This window comes from Pleurodeles waltl, chromosome 2_2 (assembly GCF_031143425.1).
Source record: "Pleurodeles waltl isolate 20211129_DDA chromosome 2_2, aPleWal1.hap1.20221129, whole genome shotgun sequence".
In the NCBI taxonomy this organism is placed as follows: Eukaryota; Metazoa; Chordata; class Amphibia; order Caudata; family Salamandridae; genus Pleurodeles; species Pleurodeles waltl.
In genome coordinates this window covers 1099606021-1099630511 of record NC_090439.1, presented here as the reverse complement: position 1 = coordinate 1099630511, position 24491 = coordinate 1099606021, and the positions used below count along the sequence as shown (strand labels likewise).

General features: G+C 42.6%; 1 protein-coding gene across 2 annotated transcripts in view; it reads left to right on the top strand.

The window, feature by feature from the left end:
* Positions 1-24491, top strand: part of LOC138282877 (ly6/PLAUR domain-containing protein 2-like) — a 234618-nt gene that overhangs the window by 176857 nt on the left and 33270 nt on the right. For both annotated transcript variants that reach the window (XM_069220869.1, XM_069220868.1), the window contains one exon: positions 8560-8679. In XM_069220869.1, coding sequence (XP_069076970.1) covers positions 8560-8679 — 120 coding nt within the window. The remainder of the gene's footprint in view (positions 1-8559; positions 8680-24491) is intronic.

Below are 24491 nucleotides of genomic sequence, written 5' to 3'. Positions count from 1 at the left end.
GAGCACAGTGAGAATACAAAGTCTTGAGATATACATGTGGTGGATTAATGTTCTCCATACTCGTTAACAGACATAGATACCTTCAACAAGTTCAAAGGTGTGGCATTTTAAGAGGTAGGATATTTTGAAGTGATGTTTACCTACAAAGAAAGGGTGACCCAAGGATGGGTGTATGTCATGAATAAAAGGAATACCCTGCTGCATTGAGAGAGTAATATAGCTTGGGTATTGTATAGTACTGTACCATACTCACATTCAGCAGTTCTAGTGACCAATGGGTTTGTTATAAATATGTAGAACCAAAAGTTTTGTAAAGTGTTTAGGAGGAACTGAAATGTTTAAAATGGTTTTCCACACAATTGTTCTGCGAGTACAGTCAGTCGCTAAGGTGCATAATAAATGTCCTATCAGAATTAGGAAGAATGAGGCAGACATATTTGAGCCTTTTGTGGCACTCAACTGGATGAGTCCAGTTGTGTTGACCTGGAAACAGAATTGGAAAGTTGAAGATGAACATAGACCTGAGGATTTTTGAAAAATGGTATTTGGGAGCATATTCTTCCCCTACCCAGTATTTATGAAATGCTAGCCATGGTAGGAGATGTTGAAGAGGTTTGTTATATTGCTTTTATTGCTAACACGTGAAGGGGGCTACCATTTCCTAAGAATGACATGTCTGCTGGCATCAGCTTTGCCTGTGTTCCAGCTTGTGATGCATCAATTGTTGTAAGGTGTTCCTTTAATAGCTTATTTTCAGTATAATATATTGGTGCATGGGTAAACGCAAAAAAGCATAATAACCTGTTGTGGAGAGTGTTAAGTATACTCAAGTATTCTGGTCTTACAACAGGTATAGAAAGTTTACATTTTCTGCGGATGAAGTTGAGAATCTGGTTCGTACAATACTGGGGAGCAGTGTCAAACCTAAAATGAAATTATTGGAAGTGATTAAGAAGACCAAAGCATAAGGAGCAAATTGGAATCTTTTCTTGGTATGATAGAGTATTATACCATCTATGTAGATAATTTCACTGAAAGTGTGCTAATAGAGAGAAGTTTGTTCAGAAAGTGAAATTTGAGTGGCAAGAAGTTTTAAGTTGACTTTTGAGAGTATAAATAAGTATATAGCAAGGGCAGTAGAATCAAAAAGCCTTGTAACTCTAAGGATAAAACCACCATTGTCACTAATGCCAGTGCATATAGGCTAGGTGCATGATGCAAGAGAAAACATATCAAGAACGTGTGATTGAATTTGCTTCTTGGATATTTAGAAGTGCAGAAGGTAACTATTCAATCATTGAGAAGAAGCATTTGCATGTTGGTGAGCATTGTAACATATCTGAGTGCAGCTTAGTTTGACCTGAATACTGATCATATGCCATAAATAGAATTATTTTCCACAAAGGAGGAAAGTAGGACAATTCCTTGAATTGTGAAATGGTTATGGAGGTTGAAGAATACAAGCTCGCTATTAAGCATGTATTGGTTTTGCGTAATGTCTGTCACAATCACGACTGCAGAATTGGAATGATAGAGGGCAGGAGGATTGGCTGATACCAAGTAGGTGATTTGTGATGGAGTAGTTACAACAGAGGAGTGGTGGTCTGCTGTGTACAAAAATGAGAAATTTAGTGTAGTGAAAGACTGGACTACCAATGGGTGGCACAAGCAAAATGGCAACAGGTGTTTTTTGGGGGGAATTAACAAATTGATATGGTCTGATGTGTCTGAGGATAATGGGATTTTGAGCAGAACAGATAAATTGATGGTTCCAAGGTCACTTAGGAACAAGCTGTTGAGTTTGCTGCATGAGGGATATTAGGTCATCTTGAGTATAAACAGAAAACAAAGACCTTATTTTATGAACTGGGGTGAACCACAAATTGGCGGGGATGTGTTGAATTTTGGCCTTGAATGATGAATCATATCGAATGGACGAGTCATCAATTGTTTCCATTGAATTTTCCCAATCTACATGGCAGCAGCCAGAATCAGCCTAAGTGGACTATATCATGGACTACGTTGGTTACCGGCTGCCAAAAGATCCACCTTCAAGCTGTTTTGTATCTCCCACAAAGCAATACATGAAACAGGACTGCTTTTCCTCAGAAAAAAAAAATCACCAAATACATTCAACAAAGAAACGTCCGCTCAAGATTGGCACCCCACCTTAAAACACCACCATATAAGAAAATGAAAGTAGGTGGTACATCCTTCTCTGTTCAAGTGGCCAAACTATGGAATTCATTACCCCCAAATATAAGATCCACGGATAACTATCTTATGGTCAGAAGGCTACTCAAGAGTTGGCTCTTTCCTTCAAAACCATCATATCCAAAAAGCAATGGACTGCATATGCCTGTGTTGGTAAACATTTATAATCTGATTACATATATATCTAGATATGTGTATTTTTTTAGGAAAGATGTATAATTACTATTGTAGAATAACAAAATATATACATACCCTTTAGGTCTATTTATCATATGTATGTTTTACTCATGGTTAAATGTATATATGTGTGCATATATTTATATAAGAATGTACATAATATGTGTATGTGTGTGTATATACATAAATATGTGTATATTATTCTATGCTTAACATGTTCATAGGTCATTGCATAGTTCCTAGATAAATTGTTAGATTAGATACTTATGAATCTCTGTTTTCATTTTATTTATCACAACGAGCAAATGTTAACATAACTATTTATCAGCAAGCATTTTGCTATTGAAATATTGAAGAAAGATAAAATAATGTTAAATTAAAAAAATTAAATTAAAGTACACAATTAAATTAATTTCAAATGTTGCAAATCTTGAACGTCTGTTTAAACAATACAAATTTAAATCTCAAAATATTATATCCATTAGTGTATTCCTTATACATATATTTCCTTACTATGTGTTTGTTTATCTATTTATTTATTACTTAGTCCTAGTGTACAAGAGAAGTAAAACAACATTTTTTACTCTCTCATGAGCTTTACTCTGTATCCACATCATACTATACCTCTATCAATCTATCCTCCATCCCCACTCTGACTCATCCCAAACCCATTCTGCTACTATAATCTCCAAAATAACCCTACCTAAGCTCTACGTTCTTATACTGCTCCTGGCTCCCACCAAACCTCAGTTTACTACTATGATCTCACAAACAACCCTACTAAATTTTCTCTCATTTATCTCACCTTTAACTCATTCAAAACCACCTCTGCTACTATGATCTCCCTAACCCCTTTCTACAGACTCTTCCCTCCTCCATTTCTCCTTTACTCATCCCAAGCATCAACCTATTGCTATAAAGTCCCAATTAACATTTATTGATTCTTCCCTCCTCTATCCCTCCATTAATCCATTCAGTCCACCTAACAAACTCACATATCTTCCACTCAAATTAACTCATACTTATACTGTACTCATATTTCCCTATACTAATCCACCACTAATCCTTTTGAGCTCTGGAGTAGCATCCTACTTGCCGAAAAGCGATTCAACGCCTTGTCAGGGGTAGTAAGTGCTATATAAATACAATTACAATAGTTCGTTATTCTGTCACTGTATTGCCTCAAATTATATGTACCGCTTTTCTGTGGTACTGCTCTGCTACATTCACCCTAACATACCATAATGACCGGCAAATTACAGTGTTGAGACACTGGAAAATATATTACCCGACGAAGCATGAACATGAATTAGAAGTATCTCTAGAGCAAAGAGGTCCATGTATAACTGCTAAATCTAGTTAGCAGAGCAGCAATAAAAATGTATTACCAAAGTACAAAAAAGTGCTGTTCGATAAAATATTTGATATTCAAAGGACAGCTCTAGTCTAAAATGGTTAAAGTAGAAATGTAGTGGTTGCAGAGAAAATAATTGATGAGAGGATGTATGTGCCGTAACCAAAAAGATGCTGTTGGGAACCTGGTGAAGCTTTCTCGATGAACCATTTAGTTGAGCCTTTCCAAATGAATGACCTGTTGTAATCTATTCTGTGGGCTTTAACCACGCCCATCTCACACCCATCACTTTAATTGGTTCCTGGGCCTGCCTTTCAAAAATCCATTGATGTCTGTTGGTAAATGCTTTACGTTTGTCCTGCCTTGAGGATGGTTTGTTACCGCCTTGGAGACCGGCCCTGTGACATGGTTTATTACATGACCAGCCATGTACCTTAGAGTGGTGGACTATTTTTGTTTTTTGCCTTGTCGCCTCATGCTGGGTGGCCCTATGTTGTTGTCCTCCTCTTCCTTGTTTTGGGAATCTTCCTGTTTCTTTGCGATGTCGATGGGGTCTTTTTTTATTATTTTTATTTTTTGCAGTTAAATGTAGTGCAAACTTGACACAAAGGTATTCGAGCTCTTTATTTATTTTTTTGCATTTTTATATAGCACAAACCCAATACAAAGGGATTACAGCTCTTTACATGAGCACCGGTTACATTACACAAGAGCATGTTCATTTTTGGTAGCAAGGGGAGATTAAGTGATTTGTGCAGAATCACAGGATTTTGAGCCAGTGCCGAGACTCAAACCGTGTTCCCCAGCTCTAAAGTTGGTATTCTGGCCCTTATGCCACATCCTGTCCCCTCGGGTCCTTGTCTGGTGCATGTTGGGACAGTCTGGGAATAACTTGTTTTTTTTATATAGCGCTCCTAACTCTTTTGACCCCCTCCTTTTCCAGGTTAAGTGCCACAAAGGTGCCTCTCTGGGCTTTCTGGTGCTATAAAAGTTTAGGTAAACACACTAGAAAGCGTTGCATCTCCAGGGTATCGCAGCCAGTCTGCAGGAATGAGGCAAAAACACTCCCAAGATGGCAGCCTTGTTGTGTCCTCTCTCCTGCAGCGACAGGCCTGGGAGGATTACTGTGGCACCTGGCATACATCCACTACACTCCAAAAGCAAAGCACATAGATAAAAGACATTGGGGGTCATTACGACCTAGGCGGGTGGCATCAGCCGCCCGCCAAGATCTGACCACCGTGCGGCAGCCAATGCGGCCGCACCCCCGCCACGGCCATTTGGAGATCCCCGCTGGGCCGGCGGGGATCACGGCCGCAACATAGGAGCCGGCTCCAAATGGAGCCGGCGGTGTTGCGGCCGTGCGACGGGTGCAGTTGCACCCGTCGCGCTTTTCACTGTCAAAAGCTGCATGGGGCCCTGTCAGGGGGCCCCTGCACTGCCCATGGGAGTGGCATGGGCAGTGCAGAGGCCCCCAGGGGCCCCACGACTCCCCGTTCCGCCAGCCTTTTCCTGGCGGTGCAAACCACAAGAAAAAGGCTGGCGGTCGGGGACTCGTAATCCTTGCAGCGCTGCCCTGGCGGATTATCACCGGCGGTGCGACCGCGACGGAATCCGCCTGGAAGCACCGCCAGCCTGTTGGCGGTGCTTCCGTCATTTTAGCCCTGGCGGTCTCGTACCTAATTGCTCTAACTCTCACAAATGTGACACCTCTTTCATTGCAAATGCTTGTTTTTATGGCTTTCTTCCCTTGCCTGGCAAATTTTGTTAGACCAGCCCCTGTATGGTGCGTAGAGTGAGCGCAGAGAGTGAGACTGACCACTACAAGGAGGGTTTGGTGAGGAATTTCCCTTTCAAGAAAATTTGGGAAAAAAATGTCAAGATTGGTGCATTCTACATTACATGTTTCATTATGTAATTGTATTAGCTTTTAAAGCATAGTTACAGTGCACCAGGATATCCAGTCATTCCTAAAGACATTCTTACGGAGTACACAAAAACTAAGATGTTAAGCATGAAACATTAATTTAAATTTAACATAGGTGCACACATTCACTGTTACGCACAGCCAAGAAGCTGAGAATACAATGAAAGACCATTTGGAGGGATGTTAGCATCCTCCATCTCAATAAGCAGCACAAGAGGGCATGCTTTAGCGCTGGCAGCAACCAGCGCAACAATATTTTTGGGCACCCGAATGACACCTCCACAGATTCCCTCACTATCGTTCCCTGACAGTGTCCCTCATTTTTCCATAGCCCCTCTCACATGTATTTAATTTGTTTTCTAGTGCCTTTCATATGAGTGTAGGGTGTTAAGGCACTTTCCATCACTCTGACATACAAATACAATGAATTATAGGTATGTAAATCAGTGTATTAAAAATATAAAATAAGACATAAGTGGCTATAAGATGTAGGATTGTCATCCATACTGGTAGGCATTTTTGTAGGAGTGCTTGGTCTGGAGAAGCACAAACTTGGGTTTCGAAACGTACCACGGTGGTGAGGGTTATGAATAGTAATTTATTTCCACCCAAACAAGTGTGATGTGATGTGCATGGTACACGTTCTTTGCAGCAGGCATGCTAACCCTCTGCTGCATTAGATGAGTCAAAACTGCCACTACACAAAACTCTGATCCCTCTCCAGCAGGAACTTGAATTATCTTGATATTTTTATTGTTGCCTTAAAAGTGCTGGATATGATAGGAATTCTGCGTGGGTGTTTTTAAACCCATAACCATTTGCAAAATACTGTGCCTCCCAGCTCAGCAGTAAACCAGCCCCCAGTAACAAAACCAGACACGGGAAACACCCGATGCCCGTTATGGCCAGTCTGACCTTCAATGTGGACTCCCTGGCCGTGTCTGACTTTCTGGAAGACCAAAACGCCAGCAGATCATATACATAGCGTCATAAAAAACAAATAATGAGTAGAGGATGCAAGAAAGAGGTGCTCAGGTACAGAAAGTGCTTTATGTACAAACAGGTTATATGTATTGGGCTATTAGTATGCTTCATATTCCCCAACAGGAACATATATGTTAGAAGGGATAATGCCACAGTAAGGCCACTGCTGACAGCTGCCTCATGGTGCCAAAACAAATAGCCACAAGGGGTCTCGAAATTGCAACCCATGACCATGAAAAATCCTTTTGCTAGGGAGTAAGGAGCACTTAAATGTTATTATCTTATCCTTTAGATGGGAGGTCTTTGAATAACTCAACTAAGGTTCCAGCTGGACACACTTAAGTATTTCAAAGTGCACCTAACCAGAAGGCATCTGCGCCCTAACTGAGTGAGAGCGTGTGAAAGAATGAAGACCGAAGCAAGGGAACACCAGATCACAGTGCCCTTTTTTAGAGAGACTAATTATAAAATAACCAGGTTTTCACCTGTCTATGGAATCTCATGTACACCTCTGAGCTCCTGATATGCTCCAGAAGGGAATTCCACAACCTGGCAGCCACCACTGTGAAAGCCTGTTCACCCCACCTAGGTGTTCTCATTGTAGGAACAACCATCTTCCAGCAGCACACAGGTCTCAGGGCCCTCTTAGGAATATACCAGTGAAAGGCCATTCTAAGATAGGATGGCCTCTGCAAATGGAGAGCCTTGTGGACCAGGCAGAGGGTTTTGAACACGACCTGCTTCGGAACAGGTAGCCAGTGTAGGGACCTCAAGCCCTCCCTCACTGAACAATCTTTTGGTGTCCCAAGGACCAGGCGAGTGGCAGCATTTTGGATGGTTAGACGTTGGTTTTAATACAGGGCATTGCGGTAATCTAGACATGAGGTGGAAAGCGCAATCACTACTGCCACCCTCAGCTCTTTTGGGAGAAACTGAAGAATGTTCCTCAAGATCTTGATCATCCAGAAGCAAGAACTCGCTGTTCTGTTCACCTGGGTGTCAAAAGTCAAGGTGCTGTCAAAATATCACTCCCAGGTTTTTGACAGTAGCCACTGGGGTAGGTCTCGTGCCACACTTTTCTGGCCACCAATGGATATTCCAGATAGAGCTATCCCTTCCGAAGACTATGATCTCAGTTTTCTCTCTGTTCCATTTTAGCCAGTTCTCCCTCATCCATCTACTGATCTCAATCATGCAGGTCCTGAACACGTCTGCTGTACTTTCCCAGACCTCAGGGCTGAACACAGTGATCTGGGTGTCATTCGCATAGGAAGACACCAAGAAACCGAAAGATCACACCTGCTTCGCAATGGGGCCACATATAAATTAAATAGGGTAGAACTTAAAGAAGACCCTTGTGGGACCACACAGGGGAGCTGGAAAGGAGTGGCTCTGGAATCCCCACAACTGCCCATAAGAGTCCTATCCAGCAGGAAGTATTCCAACAAGTTGAGGGCCTTATCCCCCACTCTTTAAGTCCCTACACAATAGTTTAGTGCAGAGGAAATGTGTGGAAATCACTCAAAGGGCAGCACAGCTAAACATCTGTTCTTTAGCTTTACACACACAAATCAATCTAATTTTGTTATGTATTTTTACCATGCATGTGTATGTATAATGCACACGCACCTTTGGGTTTCATGGCACCCAATATCAGATGTTTATTGTTACTAAGCTCAAAAGGATTAGTTTTAACAACCCTGACAGCATGAAAGGATAAGCAGGTCCGCCTGGATCCCAACCCGTAGGCCACAGAACTACCAGATGTAGCTTTGCATTGCTGTATAAGAAAATCATAAATGGAAAAAGCACATATATCCATCCAAAAATAGATATCAACCACTGGCTAATAAACTACCTCTTTCTGTTGTTGAGTTCACTTGTGTTGTCTGTTTTTCTGCAGCTGCTGCACTGCAGTGCTACACATGTGATTCTGTGACACCCAGCAGTGAGTGCACGTTTGTGAAGAACTGCTCAGAAGATGCGAAATATTGCAGGACTACGGTGTATGCAGCAGAGAATGGTAAGAGTAGTTATTGTGAAACAAGTTATTGCAGTCATGTGTGATTTACACTAAGCTCAGATTAAATGGAGGCTCGTCTGATTACACAGATTTCAAAGAAGGGATAACCTGCACTTTAGCATGGCCAATACTAGTTGTACTCCTATTTCACAGCATACCAGTCTGTGTCCATTTGAAACTGTTCTGTATTAGTTTATCCTCTTTTTAGTTTTTTTCTTTCTCTCCTTCATTCTTTCGCTTTCCTTTTTTCTTTCCTTATTTTTCTTTCTTGCTTTCCTGATTTCTTTCTGACCTTTCATTCCTGCTTTCTTTCATTCTTTTTCTTTCTCTGTTTCATTCTTTCAATCTTTCTTTTTCTTTCCTTCTCTCTATTCTACTTTATTTTCTTCTCTATTTTTTTTCCTTCCTCCTCTCAATCAATCATTGCATTTGTAGCGCACACATCTACTCAACGAGTGCCCCTGTGCTACTAGGCGCGCTGTCAGTGCTGAAACAAGTTACTTTAATGCACTTTCAAATAGCCAGGTCTAAGGAAGGCATTTGAAAGTGCGTTCCTTCTTCATCGCCCGAAGCTGAAAACGAAGTGGGTTCCAGGCGTTGGCTGCAAGAAAGGAGGAAACACCCCATTGTGTCCTCTGTGTTCTCAGAACTAGCACCAGAATAGCATCAGAGGAGCGCAAAGATCAAACTGGATGGTATGGCATAATCCTATTCGTGAAGTACAGTGGTCCTGTTTGGAGAAAGGCTGTGTGAGTCAGCATGAGCCCTTCAAGCCAAACCTTCCCCTTGATAGGAAGCTGGTGCAGCTCTTTGAGATAATGCTGAAAGTGACTCCTTTTTATTCAGAGCACTGGCCCTGTTTAGCAGAGTCCAGGGCACAATCAGGGTCAGTTACAGCCAGTATCAGTCAGAAACATTGAGGTGAACATGCTAAAAGGATGACTCTCTTACATCTTCTTGTTTCTTAAAGGCAAGAAGCTTACAGCCAATGTCTGACTGATTTACCTTTTTAGGTTTGTGTTAGCCAAAGCCTTTTGATTTTACTAAAATTATTTGTATAACATAGTTACTGATAGGGGTTTCAGCCATCTTAGTCTGAGGTAGGTGTAATTCACACTTTTCTTTCACCTACTCCAGCACGCATTGGGGGGCAATTTATTGGCCCACTTCAGCTATTGGCCCACTTCCATTATTGGCTGACGTCCCTACAGCATACAGCATGCTTCCATTTCACATGAAACACATCCACAGACAATGTAGTTCCCTTCAGTGACAGAGAGTACTAAAGTAATCTATGTTTTTTTAACCAAAAAACATTTTAGCCTTTAGAAAAATGTTTTGCTTTTAGATTGATGAGGGCCCAGTAGACTCCCAATTAATAAACTTTTGCTACACAAAACAAGAATAGCCATAAGATTGGCGGCCAATGCCAGACCTATTGACTTTGGCAACACTTATTAGACTTTGAATCCAAGGTTCCCTTTTCTGATGTAGACAGGGACCGAGAAGCACAGAGTCTGATTTGTGACTGACTTTACTTAAGGAATAACAACAAGAATTATGTGAGAATGGAGAAAACGAGTTAGTGAAAACAAGAAGAAAACATGCATGGACAAAGCCAATCAGTTTTGCTTGCCAAGCAACATGATTGGTTCTGACCGTGCTCTAGTGACTATGTTAAAAGTACCAAAAAAACAATGAAAACATTGATATCAATACTTTCCACGTGGCACTGATGTTGCAAGGCAATAATTGTAATGGTTGCTTCTATCATGTTTGCAAACACTAATAGGCCTTGCTATAAATTCCATAGTTGACATAAACTTAGATGCACCATCCAAATAAATAGATTCTGGGATACCCCCAAAGCATCGATTGATGAAAGATTTAAAATATACACTACAATGTCACTTTTGCAGTATAACTGACAGATTACTTATAGTAATTGCTTGCACAGAGTAGCCGGACGATCAAACAGGCATAGTTCACACACCAGCATATTTCATTCGGCTGCCTGAGAATACACTGTGGTTCAAGAAGGGGCTCCTGGCTCGAGGAAGCACAATAGTGGTGTAAACTACCCACATGCCAAGTGTCACAGACTTAGGCCCTCATTACAAACTTGGCGGGCGGCAGAGGCCGCCCGCCAAGTGTTGGACCGCAGAGCGGCCGGATTACAAAATCCCAGCTGGGCCGGCCGGTGGAAACCGAGTTTTCGCCCGCCGGCCCAGCGGGGATGTCGGCTGTAACATTGGAGCCAGCTCCTAATGGAGCTGGCGGTGTTGCGGCTGTGCGACGGGTGCAGCTGCACCCGTCGTGCTTTTCACTGTCTGCTGTGCAGACAGTGAAAAGCAAGGTGGGGCTGTGCCTGGGGGCCCCTGCACTGCCCTTGCCAAGTGCATGAGCAGTGCAGGGGCCCCCAGGGGCCCCGTGACTCCCCTTCCTGCCAGCCTTTCCATGGCAGTCTCTACCACCATGGACAGCCTGGGGGGAAGGGGAGTCATAGTCCCCAGGGCAGCGCTGGCAGCACTGCCCTGGTAGATTATAACCGCAGGGCCAACGATGGCGGGAAACCACCGGTCTCGGCGCGGTCATAATACGGCAACTTGTACCGCCAGCCTGTTGGCGGTACAATCGCCAAAACAACCCTGGCGGTCTTTGACATTGCAAACTATTTCAAGATGGTCAGTGCACGTCTGTGCTGGAGTCTGCTCTAGTGAGGAGCAATGACTGATTTCATTGCAGTAGGGGCTTTATTTCCTTGAAACTGTCAATAGGAGGTTTCTGACTCCTGAGATTCTTGGGTGCCTACTTGAACGAGGTTACCCATTGTCTCAGTGCTTTTATGAGTTGTATTCCTTACTTTTAATTTTGTAAAAAATATTTTGCCAGTATTCTCTAGTAGGCAGGACACGGTCCAGTAGGGAGGGGAGTTGCTGATTTCCATTTTGAATTTGTTTGCGTTGCCCCCTCCCCAAACTGTTATTTTCGCTCGCATCATGTCTAAGGGCATTGCTGTTTTTAGGGGCAAGCACGCAAGTGCTCTGGCCCCTGTTGTAATCTCTCTATGGGCTTCTAACCACGCCCATCAGTTTCATTGGTTCATGGGCTTGCCTTTTGAGATTTGCTTGATTTCAGTTGTGAAAGGCATGCATACGTCATGCCTTTTCAGGTGTTTAGCCCTCCTCAACAGCACCGGTAAACTACTGAAAACATACGAGGCTCCATGTTTTCTGCATGGCTTTTGGACTACTTTTTCTTTTTATTTCCTAAGCAATGTGATCTCGCTGGCCAGTAGTCGAGCGCTTTGCATGGCATCGACCCTGTTACATACAGAATTGGATAGCTGCCGATACGTTTGCCTGCGAGTGAACTTCTGTTTCCTTTTGTGTGCTCCTTTCCGCTCATGCCCATGGCATGGCGCTTTAAATCAGCTCACTTATGTAAAACTGTATCACTTTTCATTTTTAACTCATGAGGCAAGAAAAGTCTGGTTAGGTCTAAGTCGAACAAATACGAGACTCAATGCATTGATAACAACTGTATTCATGATAATTTAAGTAGATATTATACAGTATGTTTGCTTTCTAGTCCACTGCCTTCACAACAATGCCTTTGTAAGATGGCCGTGCTGTTCATCCTTAGCCAGCCTCAAAGAGCTTGTATCCTTTTTAGGGTTGAGTGCGCACTCGCTCTGTCCCTGCTGTAATCTCCCTGTGGGCTTCTAACCACGCCCACCGCACCCATCAGTTTCATTGGTTTGTGGGCTTGCCTTTTAAAAATCACTTGATTTTATTTGAGAAAGGCATGCAATGTCATGGCAAAGTAGAAAATGGAACCATAAAAACAATTGCCAGCATCCTCCAAGCCCTATTAGGTAACTCAACTGGTATCAATGGCGCAGTACAAGCTTTCATACTCTTATCACTCTGGGGACAAATAGCACAATTTCTTACAAATCTGTCAATCATCGCATCCACACCAGACCACCAGAAAAATTATTTCACTTGCCTCTTATTCCTATACATGCCACTATGACCAATATGACTTTTTCTTACACTGATATCACGCATCTCATTCAGGGGAATTATTCTGTCACCCCTTAGAATTACCTCAGCACCCAAACTAAGTCCATCCTTTAATTTCCATAAAGCAGCACTTTCACCTCTCAACGCATGTTCACTAGGCCAACCGTTAAGTATGTATCCTTTCACCATTTGCATATCATTATCTTTCATCATTTATTGATCCCATTCTTGTTCAGTTAAAGTTGCTTGTTATGATTTCTCATGCAATTCTAGTTCCGACAATACCTCGTCATATGTAAACGCCACATCACACTCTGCGTCAATACTCCTATCTTCAATAGGTAAACATGACAGACCACCAGCAATAAAATTGCTCCTTCCAAGTATATATTCCACTTTGAAGAAATACTTTCGCAGCTTAGAAGCAAGTCTTGCAAGTCTTGATTATAGATTCTTCCCACCACCAGGATGCAAAATATTAACCAAGGGCTTGTGTTCTGTACATAACATGAACTTCCTTCCCCATACATACACTCAAAACTTTTGTACAGCCCATGAAGCTGCTAAAAATTCCTTCTCAATCATCGAATAATTTATTTCAGATTGCAATAGCATCCGGGAAGCATACTCTACAATCCATTTTTCATGACCTTTCCTTAGTGATAGGACAGCCCCAATTCCATAGTTGCTTGCATCAACTGCAATTACACAGTCCGTATTTGTTTCAAACGGTTTTAAACATGGAGCTCGTACTACTTCACGTTTGATACAATCAAAACATTCAGATTGTTCCTTCCCCCATACAAATGGAACATTTTTCTTTAAGAGTTTTCTCAAATTCTCCACTTTGGTTACATAGTTCTCTATAAAACGTGAATAAAATTCAGTAAGGCCTAAGAATGACATCAATTGCTCCTTACAACTCGGCTCAGGATCATCAACAATAGCCTTCACAAGGCTTACCTTGGGACGAATTCCTTCACGAGAAATGATATGACCCAAATATACCACTTGAGTTGGGCCAAACCTACATTTATCTTTCCTTACTGTCAACCCATTCTCATGAAGTATGACTAGTACATCCTTTAAAACTTTGTCATGTTCTGATCTGTCCTTACGATATATTAGGATATCATCCTGAAACACCCTTGCATTCTTCACACAACTGAAAATTCTATTAATTTCTCTTTGGAAAAAGAGCAGATGCGCTAGCAAGGCCAAAAGGCAACCTTCTGTACTGAAATGCACCCTCTGTTGTTATGAATGCAGTATAATGTTTGGAGCTATCATCCAACTCAATCTGATGATAAGCACTAGATAAGTCTATGGTGGAAAAAATTGAGGCTTGGCACACAGATGACACCAGTTCTTGTAAATTCGGGAAAGGAAATGTATCAATCCAAATCACTTCATTCAAGAACCTCAAATCAACACACAATCTGAGATCCCCATTCCCTTTTAGAGATATCATTACGGGGGATATCCAATCCGAACTCTCAATTGGTTCAATGATATTTTTCTCACACAAATCCTTTAACATTTCTTTAAGTTTTGGTCTATAATTCACAGGTACATTCCGCATTTGATGTCTTATAGAACTTGCATTTTCTCGTAATACAATTTTGTGTTTGAGTTCTTTAAATTTACCTAAAGATTTAGAAAACACAGTAGGAAAACTTTTGTCCAACTCATCATCATTCAATTCATAGAGAAAATCACACTCAAATACCACATACACTGGATAAACTTTTGTAGAGTCAATCTTAATGCCCAATTCCTTAATATGAGGCCACCCTAAAATTAACTGACCCTTCTCAGCTACGTACAACTTTCCCTTGCACTGGCAACTTCCACACTCAATGTGTACATTAGTATGCCCCACTATAGAGATTCTGTGGCCTGTATAGCTTCCCGGGTTCACATCTGTTGGAATTAACTTTCTACCGGGCCATTTCCACACACATAATAGTGAACCAGGCACACGAGTCAACCATAGCAATAACCTCAATTCAATCTATAAGTAGCATGCAAGTTGGTAAACATGATGACCTTCCCACAATACCATCATCCTCCTGTAACACACTCAAAACTTTGGGGGTCATGATGACCCTGGCGGTTGGAGGAAATATGGCAGTAAGTACCGCCAACAGGCTGGCGGTACGTACCGCCATATTAAGACAGTGGTGGGTTGGCTGAAGCCAACCTGCCAATGTACCACTCTGACCGCCACGGAGGTGACAGCCGCCGGGCTGGAGATATCTATCTCCAGTCCAACAGCCGTCACTGTTCCACCTGCGGGGATTATGAGCATGTCTACTGCCATGGTTTTCGTGGCTTCCTTACCACCATGAAACCCATGGTGGTAGGCACTATCAGTGACAGGGAATTTGTTCCCTGTCACTGATAGCAGTCTCCCGCCTCCCCCTCCCTCTCCAGTTAACCCCCTGCCTCTCCAATGCCCCCCATTCCCCATTATATTCAAGCCCCTCTTCACACACACACACACACACATTCCCACAAACATCCACGCATGCATACATCCATTCACACACACATCCGCACACACTTACAAACATGCACGCACACATGCATTCATAAAACATAACATACACGCACTCACACCTTCGTACATGCACACTCGCATCCAACGCGCAACACACACCCGCATACACGCACATACAAACATTCACACACACCCCCCACACACAACACCCCCCCACCCCCTATCGGAGCACCCACTTACCTGTGTGCGGGGGGTCCTCCAGCAGGAGATGGGACGTGACGGGGTGCTGCTGCCAACAGCAGCGCCCATCAGCAAAAGACTGCCAGGCCGTATTATTTCTCATAATACGGTTGGCGGCGGTTTACTGGCGTGGCTCTGCTGCTGGCAGCAGCACCACCTTACCGGCATCCGCCGGCATGGCCACAGCCGGATTTCCGCCATCCTTCTGGCAGAAATCCGGCTGTGGTCATATTACGGCGGATGGCTGGTAGCCGCTGTGACGGTCTTTTGGTGGCTGTCGCCGCAGCGGTAGGTGGTTTTTACCACCAGTAACATAATAAGGGCCTATATCTTGGACTCTAGTGTCATCATGCCCAGAGACATAACTTATACTTTTCATACCACTCTTACATACTTTACTGAAGTGGCCAATTTTTTTACATCTGGTTTAGTGCCGGCATTTCTTAAAATTCGTTAAATGATCCCCAGCTCCACATCTAAATCTATTTTTTGTACCACCTTTCTTCCATTCTGACTTTTTCTCAAATCCGTTAGATTCCTTTGTCACAGACCTAACACAAACCGCCCCAAGTTCAGAATCAGTAACATTTTTCCTCATACTTTGAATACATTTCTCAGACACATCAATTGTTCTTGCAGCCTCAATTGCACTCTTCAATGTTAAATCACTACTGCATGACCACACTTTCTCCTGTATCTTGTGTGATTTTGTTTTCATTAATATTTGATCCCTTAAAACCTGGTCATAAGATATTTATTGAAAGCTACAAGTGCCCGCCAATCCTCTAAGAGCCGCTGGAAATTGGTCTATAGATTCGTCATCATGCTGTGTCCTCAAATAGAATTTATAGCGCTCTAATTCCACATTAAGGGCCAGATGTAGCAAACGTTTAGCGAGTCGCAAACGGCAAATTTTGCCGTTTGCGACTCGCTAAACGCGTATCCCAATGCAGAAATGCATTTTGCAAGTCGTTACCGACTCGCAAAATGCATTTCAGACTCGCAAATAGGAAGGGGTTCCTATTTGCGAGTCGCATTGGGATGCAATACCATTTGCGACCGCATATGCCGTCGCAAATGGCATCGCAGTTACCATCCACTTCAAGTGGATGGTAACCCAATCGCAAATTGGAAGGGGTCCCCATGGGACCCCTTCCAGTTTGTGACTGGACCCCAAAATATTTTTTCAGGGCAGGGAGTGGTCCAAAGGACCACTCCCTGCCCTGAAAAAAAAACCGAAACTAAAGTTTCGTTTTTTTTGAAGTGCAGCTCGTTTTCCTGTAAGGAAAACGGGCTACACTTCAAAAAAAAAAACTGCTTTATTTAAAAGCAGGTCGCGAACATGGAGGTCTGCTGACGTCAGCAGGCCTCCATGTTAGTGAGTGCCTATACTCGCAATGGGGCCGCAATTTGCGACCCACCTCATGAATATTTATGAGGTGGGTCATTGCGACCCCATTGCGAGTTGCAGTCGGTGTCTGAGACACCGTACAGCATAGCAATTTGCGACTTGCAAATTGCGAGTCGCAGGGACTCGCAATTTGCAAGTCGCAAATTGCCATGTTGCTACATCTGGCCCTAATTTTCCTGCCATAACGTTTCTGAAGTTGCTTCTTGGCAAGCTGGTAAACATCCACATCGCCAGCATTATCAACTGGAGGTAAATTCTTAAACTCTCTTAATCCAATTACACCTAACCTGTGCTTCAGCAGGGCTAAATATCTGTCAGGTGAACATTCTTGTTCTTCTAAAACCTCAAGATAAGCCTCAAACAAGTCGATCCATAAATCCCATTGTGTAGGAGGCTCACCAGTAATAGTCTGAGCTTATGCTGGGTAGAAATTAGATCAAAATCGTGACTCCAAAATTACACAAAAAGCTAAAAGTTATACAGTTTAAATTTGGTTGTTAAGTAGGTGTGAGAATCACCTAACTCTCTTTTTAACTGCATGAAAAAAAATGAAACAAATCATCATAGATCACACATATTTATAAGGTGTGTGAATCATCGAGATCTGCTATTAATTAATGGGCATTTGTTGAATTGTAACCGCTTCAAGATAGCCACCAAACATGTACAAAGATGTCCTAAAATGTTTGCAAGACAACACTGATGCCAATCCTGTAACTGCTTTGACGATGGCTGTCATAGTGCATACACGCAGACACCCTGGAATGTTACCAGGACAACACTGATGTCGATCCTGCAATTCCTTCGAAGATGGCCACCACAGTATGTATGTATGTATGTATGTAAATGCTAGGCCATGTTACCAAGGCAACAATGATGCACGGGAAACGACGCAAGGATACGCTGCTGCTTACGGGCGTATATTATTATTATTTTTTTTTTTTAACTAATCACGATATTACAACCGCAATGCAACCTGGGACTGAAGTCCTGCACAACACGATGGACTTCGCAACGCCTCACCGGCCTCGAAGCTCCTCATGAATGACGAAGCGTCCTGACTGTGGTGGCACCACTCCGTGCATTAACACTTGCATGTACCGCTCCCGTCCTCGTCACCAATATTAAGATAAGCTGCTGATGCTGTAAGACCTTCAATAAGAATATTTATTCCTGAATCCACATAAGGGCGGCGCCGTCCACTCATGCTGTCCATTCCCCGTTCTCTCCCAACCGCCGCCTCCCACGTTCTACCTTCTCTCATCGCTAGCCCCTACATTATACATCTGACACAACAATACCACAAGGTGGCACCGTAACATTTAGCAATTGCAGAGTACCAGTAACAGGAGGGTTCCAGAGTAACAGGAGATGCCACTGTAACTTACAGTCAGATGTGTAGGGAAGAGTGTCCGGCACAGTAATGCTGGCAGTGTACGGGTCCAAGCACAGAAACAGGACTGGCATAGCAAGAGATTACCCAGTCGTGGAAGCAGTGTTAAGGAATGGCACACACGAACAGGCTGTTAGAGTAACAAAGGCTATAAAGCCACAGGTGCAGTGGTGAAGGGAGGCGCTTGTATGAACAATGTACAGTCCCAGGTACAGTGACTGGTTGAAGCAACAAGACACCATACACCCCTGTGGAGCCTCACCGGGGCTAGCACTGTTATATACAGGATCGTGCGGTTCATAGCACACGCACTGAAACACACGCACGTGCCAAGGATATGTGTTCTTAGAAACGATTCTATGCTGTTTTTAAACATTACCCTGGCTAATTCGGATCACGGGTTGCTTGCTGTTCTAGGGTGCTTTTGCAGCGCCTAGAAGGCAGCTGCTTACACAGTGTGCTATGATCAAATGATCCTAGACACCTCTGGCATGTCCGTTTAGGCTGGCATTCCAGAAGGTGAACTGAAACAGACTGAGCAAAAACAATGCTCATAATAGTAAAAATATTATGATGCTTTTCAATAGCAGATCATGCAGCAGATCTCCAATCTCAGTGCATTAATAGCAGGTGTTACTCATTCACCTAAATTGATATTATTCCTTCCCCTTACACGTTTTGATGACAGCATGGCTACTTCAATGTGGCACCCAAGTGGACTCCGGCGTCTTCACACACACATATGCACACTTACACTATTAGTTCATGTGGTACCCAGGCATGCTGTGCCGCCTTCACACACATGTGACACCCACAGGGACTGCCTTTTTTACCCACATGCACATGGCTGCTTCATGTTCTGTTTACTTTAAATATTTTTTAAACCGCCTAACCATCACTTAATCTTCCTCTCTATGGTTGAAAGTTATATACAACCAGACCGAACTCAATCACACACTCAAGTATGTATTGTTTGATTCCTTCCTCTTTGATGGTCCTGCAATAACATAAATGCCACAAGAGAATGTGGCGTAACAGCCAGAGCTGCGTTTGTAGAACTGGGAAACTCTGTTCGAGTCCCCAGCCTTGGTTCTAAATCCTGCGATTCGAGGCAAAGCACTTTGTCCCCGTGCCTAAAAAGCAAAAATAAAATTAATGTGTCCTTGTAATGTAAAAAGCTCCAGTGCCCATAGAGCTTGCACAGCTTAAAACTGCAAATGAAGCGAGAGTTGATGCAGTGTTTCCATAATCTCTCTATTCCATAAAGTAACTTTTCCCATAATATTGTGAACATTTTATTCACTAGCATTCATACCGAGTACATTATAGCTGAACTGTTTATTGAAGAACTCTCACTTTGAAGGCGCAGCACCAGTGTTGCATATATATTTTGGTTCCTTGTATATATTTTTACCTAGAGCTGGATCAGTGAAGACTAATGAGAAAAATGTACAAAGCCAATAGATATTGCATAGGCGAATCCTACTGGCTTTGCCAATGTTTGTTTTCATAGCAGCTGTAAACATCGACACAAATGAAGCAGTGGTTGCCTGCTGGAAGAGTTGAGCCAATGTGCTGGATGCTTCACACTTCCAGAGAAAAAGGAACAAATTGTTACAAGCTTTCAGAGAAGCTTGCTGGTGATGCACTGTTGAATGCTGCTTGGCTGAAGAGTTTCTCATTTGAATGGTTTCTTATTAAAGTGCTTCTCTGCAACCAGCGGTGCCGTGCTTTTGAGTTGTCGCTACTCAGAATCCACTGTGGTCAGCTGTAGATAGCGTCTCCAGTCAGACTTTCAATTTCTGGCTTGTTTGTTTTCTCTTGAAAATATCTTTTTTTCTATTCTTTATTTTTCGTTTTTTCAAATACAGTACAACAGTATTATTGAACATTAGAAATATGCGAGACAGTGCCAATTAGTCAGAGAAACATAGAGACACCAAACAATCCCTGCATAATGTTTGAGACCCCCAGGACACGCTTCACTGGGTTACTCCTATTAGGTTCACTTTACCCGGTTGCTCCTTCCCTATCACTCTCTGAGTTTCAATATTTTCACGGTCCGAGGAGGTCCTGCTCACTATCACTCGTTCGTCGGCTTGCCCTTCAAAAATCCTTTGTTTTCACTCGGAAATGCTTTACGTTAGTCCCTCCTTGTGGCAGTTTGGTTGCCACCTTGGCCATCAACCCTTTTACATGGATAATTGCACGTCTGCCGATACATTTGATTGCCAGCAAACTTCATTTTTTTTTTTGTGTCCCTCCTTCGCACTCACAGCGGCCGTGACACTTTGAATCAGCTCTCTTATGTGAAACTTTTACTTTTCATTTTCAATTTTTGTGGCAAGAAAAGTTAGGAGGTTACAACGCTAATAGCTGTAACCTGAACAAATGCGAAACCCTAGGATGACCACCTGGCATTAAGGCAAATTCTGGACAGGACTGTAAAAAAATTCAGGAGAAAGGGTCAAAATTCAGGACAAAAATTCAAGAACAAACCTCAGTTTTACAGACACACCCAAGAGAGGCCTTACCCCATTAAATTATCAGTGCATGTATTTACTCTTTTTTAACATTCCACTATTTATTCACTGTGGTCTTTTGTGATTGCCTTCTGGTATGCTACATTCAGGTGTCATATTACATCCTTGTTCAGTAGTAAATAATGCCCTTCAGCAATGTATTAAGGACATCACCTCTACCAAATCTACCCAATCTTTCTTGAAGAGAAAGCAACAGCAACATTTGGATTATGTTTCTAAACATTTTAAAACACATGGCAACAGTTTGGGAAACATTAAAGTAAGTAACCTTATGCTAGTTTAAACAGGTTGAGCAAAAACATCTGGCTCACCCCAACCTCCAATGGACTTTCAGCCTAAAAAGAAATTGAGACAGAGCAGATGGTGTGGGAGACAGTCTCAAACCTAATCTCAGGATGTGAGGTACCCACAACTTGTCTATAGTCTCTCAGCACTCAAGTGTACGTCTGGGACTCTACATTTATCTCAGTACTGAGACCTCAGACTACCAATCAATGATAATAAAAGAGGAGGATGAAATCTAGATCGAATGGGAGATCCACCTCAACTGATTCAAAGATTTGTTGCTAAGAACTGGATAAATAAGGAAGAGAAGAACAAGGTGGGACAATACTTAAAATCAGACAAGATGGGTTCACCTAGACTATTGAAAGGTATTGCATATGTGGGGAGTTGTCTCTGCAGACAAGAGAGAAGTATAGGATGTACTGTCAAGTAGTTGAACAAGCAGCACCTACCCACTCTGGCAAGATATTCTGGTGCAGTGGTCCGCTGTTCGTGCTTGAGAAGGTTGAGCAGGGGTCAGACCCCTTGCAAGGTTGTGCAAGGTAATTGCCCACTCTGTCCATGTCTTAAAATGGTTTTGCATTTGACCAAAAGCCAGACCAGTGATCTAGGTTATCCCTAAGTGTCAGGTACACAGAGAATCTTCAAAATATTTGGGATGTAAATTGCACAAACAAATTGTAAGAACATGAGAAGGATTTTAAAATGTAATAGGTGTTTCTTTAACATATGGTACTGTCTTCCCCTTTATATACAATTAGACCTCAGATTGAACTGGGAACCTGTTACCTTTGATACCTACTGATTAATATCTACCATTTCCCCACTGATTTGCAGGATGGAAATTGGGCAGAGGTCATGGTCTGAGCCAAGTTTGCTTTTTGGTCTTCTCTTCCGCTTTCTGTAGTGGGCCACGTGGCACTAGTGAAGATGATAGTATTATTTTGCAAACCTCCCCCTGCTTGTCCTTCATTCCTTCTTCAGACATGCCACACATCTGATTTGGTCGCTGGGGTGCCGTCGTGTAGCTTTTTCCACTCTAAAGCTACCAATGACTGTGGGTTGATTAGGCCTTCTGGACTTAGAACTCTATTATTTAGCTGCACAGGTCCAATGGGTGGCTCGCTGGCTGTCTGCCCACCCCCCTACATGTAATGGGGTTTATCTGTAAAGACTTTTAAGTAGGGCTTACTGCACTGCTCATTGTTTTCTACTGACCATTCTACTGAACACCTTCCGGGGTCATCATGCACAGCTTTCCCTTGCCTTGCTAGAACCTGTAAACTCACTGACACGAAGAAACTCTGTACTCTACTCTGCACCACCCCACTCTGCACCCCTACATTCTACAGTGCAACACTCTAATTTATGCCTCTGCATTCTATGACACTACATTATACGTGGCTGAATTCTATCCCACTGTATGCAATGCCGCTTCACTCTACACCACTATATTCTGCAACACTCTACACCAATGCACTCTACATCACTCAACTCCACTGCATACCACCCCATTATATGCCACTCTACGTGTCTCCACAGCATGCCACTCCTAAACACAACACTCTCTGCCACTCCACTCTACAACACTCTCCTCCACTCTTTGCCATTCCACTCTGCGACACTTCCCGTCACTCTCCTCTATGCCACTAACTTTTAGCCATGCTGAACAGCAGCCACTCTGGTGTACAACATAGCTAAAACACTTTGGCAAAGCCAATAACTCTTGCATCGACAATACCTATTGGGTTTGCCAATGTGTGTTAGTAGTATGAGGTGCAAAGGTCCCTAAAAGCAGTTTGAATGTGTAAGTCCTTATTTTAAACATGCATTACACACATCATAATATAGGCTGCTACAAAATGAACAAATACATTTAGGATAAATAAAAATGAAAAGTAGTTCTGTAATTCAAATTTCCATAATACACAGATTATACCTAGCCGTACATTTTTTATTACAGTCTATTAAAACCACACACTCCACAGCTCACTTTGGAACACCATTACAGTACCTCTCCAAAAGAAAATATCTTTGACATCAGAAAGCTTCAAGACGCCTTGTCAGAGGTAGTAAACGCTTTATAAAGTGACTTCTTTCATTAAAGTCAATGCAGGTTTCCAAGCCCCTTTGCATCTGCAGATTTACCAGTTGCTCACATTTGCATTTCTTTAGGGAAGGAGTCTCCCTGGCATGAAGGCTCAGTTCTCATCTGTCTGCCCCTCCCTCCTTCAGAGCACAGGAGACTCCCTGCCTTTCAATGCAGCTGGGGAAACTGATCTGTCCTAATTACATTTTGTCCTTTAGGTGAAAGGCTAAAATTCCAGTCAAATGCTGTCCGTTAAGCCTTTCATCATGGACAACGGGCGGCAGGGCTGAATTACGGGCAGTCCGTGAAAATTACAGACAGGTGGTCACCCTACGAGACCCATTGCATTGCACATGCTTGTTTAAATGGTGGGCTATTCTGAAAGGTGGGCAGTGCAAGCCAGTTTGCGCACAGATGGTAACAGGGGCCACGACCTATGGTCCTTTGAGATCGGAGTTTAAATGCTACTCGGACCTGGGCTAATTGCTTGCCGACCAGTCCCCTTGAAGCGCTGTTTGATTGATAAAGTCAAAGGAGAGGACTGTTGTATATATTGCAACTTTTCATTTGTCAAACTGGCTTTCAACTTACCGAAGATAAGTAAAAAACTAAATGTAGAATTTTTTTTTATTTGAACTGTAGATTTATGGTAAAACACAAATTAGTCATTTGTAACTTTATTATAGATCACAAGTCAGATACCTTATTTTAACGGACATGTGGCTAAAGGAAGAATTGGTCCCTGATATTTTACAAGCTATTCCTCAGGACTATGCAATTGTCAGACAGGATAGATGCAGTTAATTATCACTCTATTTCATAATGCTAGTGTGACTGCCCACCCAGGAGAATCTGTCTTATGGAAGTCACAAAATGGATGGATGACAATTGCCAAAAACTGAATGGGGACAAAATGGAGGTTTTGATTTTGGGCAGTCAACATAGTTTCTTTAGGTTTATATATTTATGAGGGACACTGGAATCAGCTACCCTTTACAACTTTTCCAGGCAGGTAGGAATTATTCCAAATGACTAAGCGCTACTAGCTCCCCTCTGCTGCCCAAGCGATGCAAGTCAGTTGCTGCCCGCTTCCCCTCTGTTTCCATTATCATTATTTGCCATTTGTCACTTTAAATTGTGTGCCTGTTATTCTCTACCTTCTGTTACTTTCAATGCTATGCCTGTTATTATTTGCCTTTTGTCAATTTTAACTGATGCCTATTATCTTTGTGATGTGTGCTTTTATTATTTTTTGTCTTTTGTGAGTTACTTTTGTTATTTGTGCTCAGCGGCATCCGCTGCTTGCCCTTACGCCTTTCT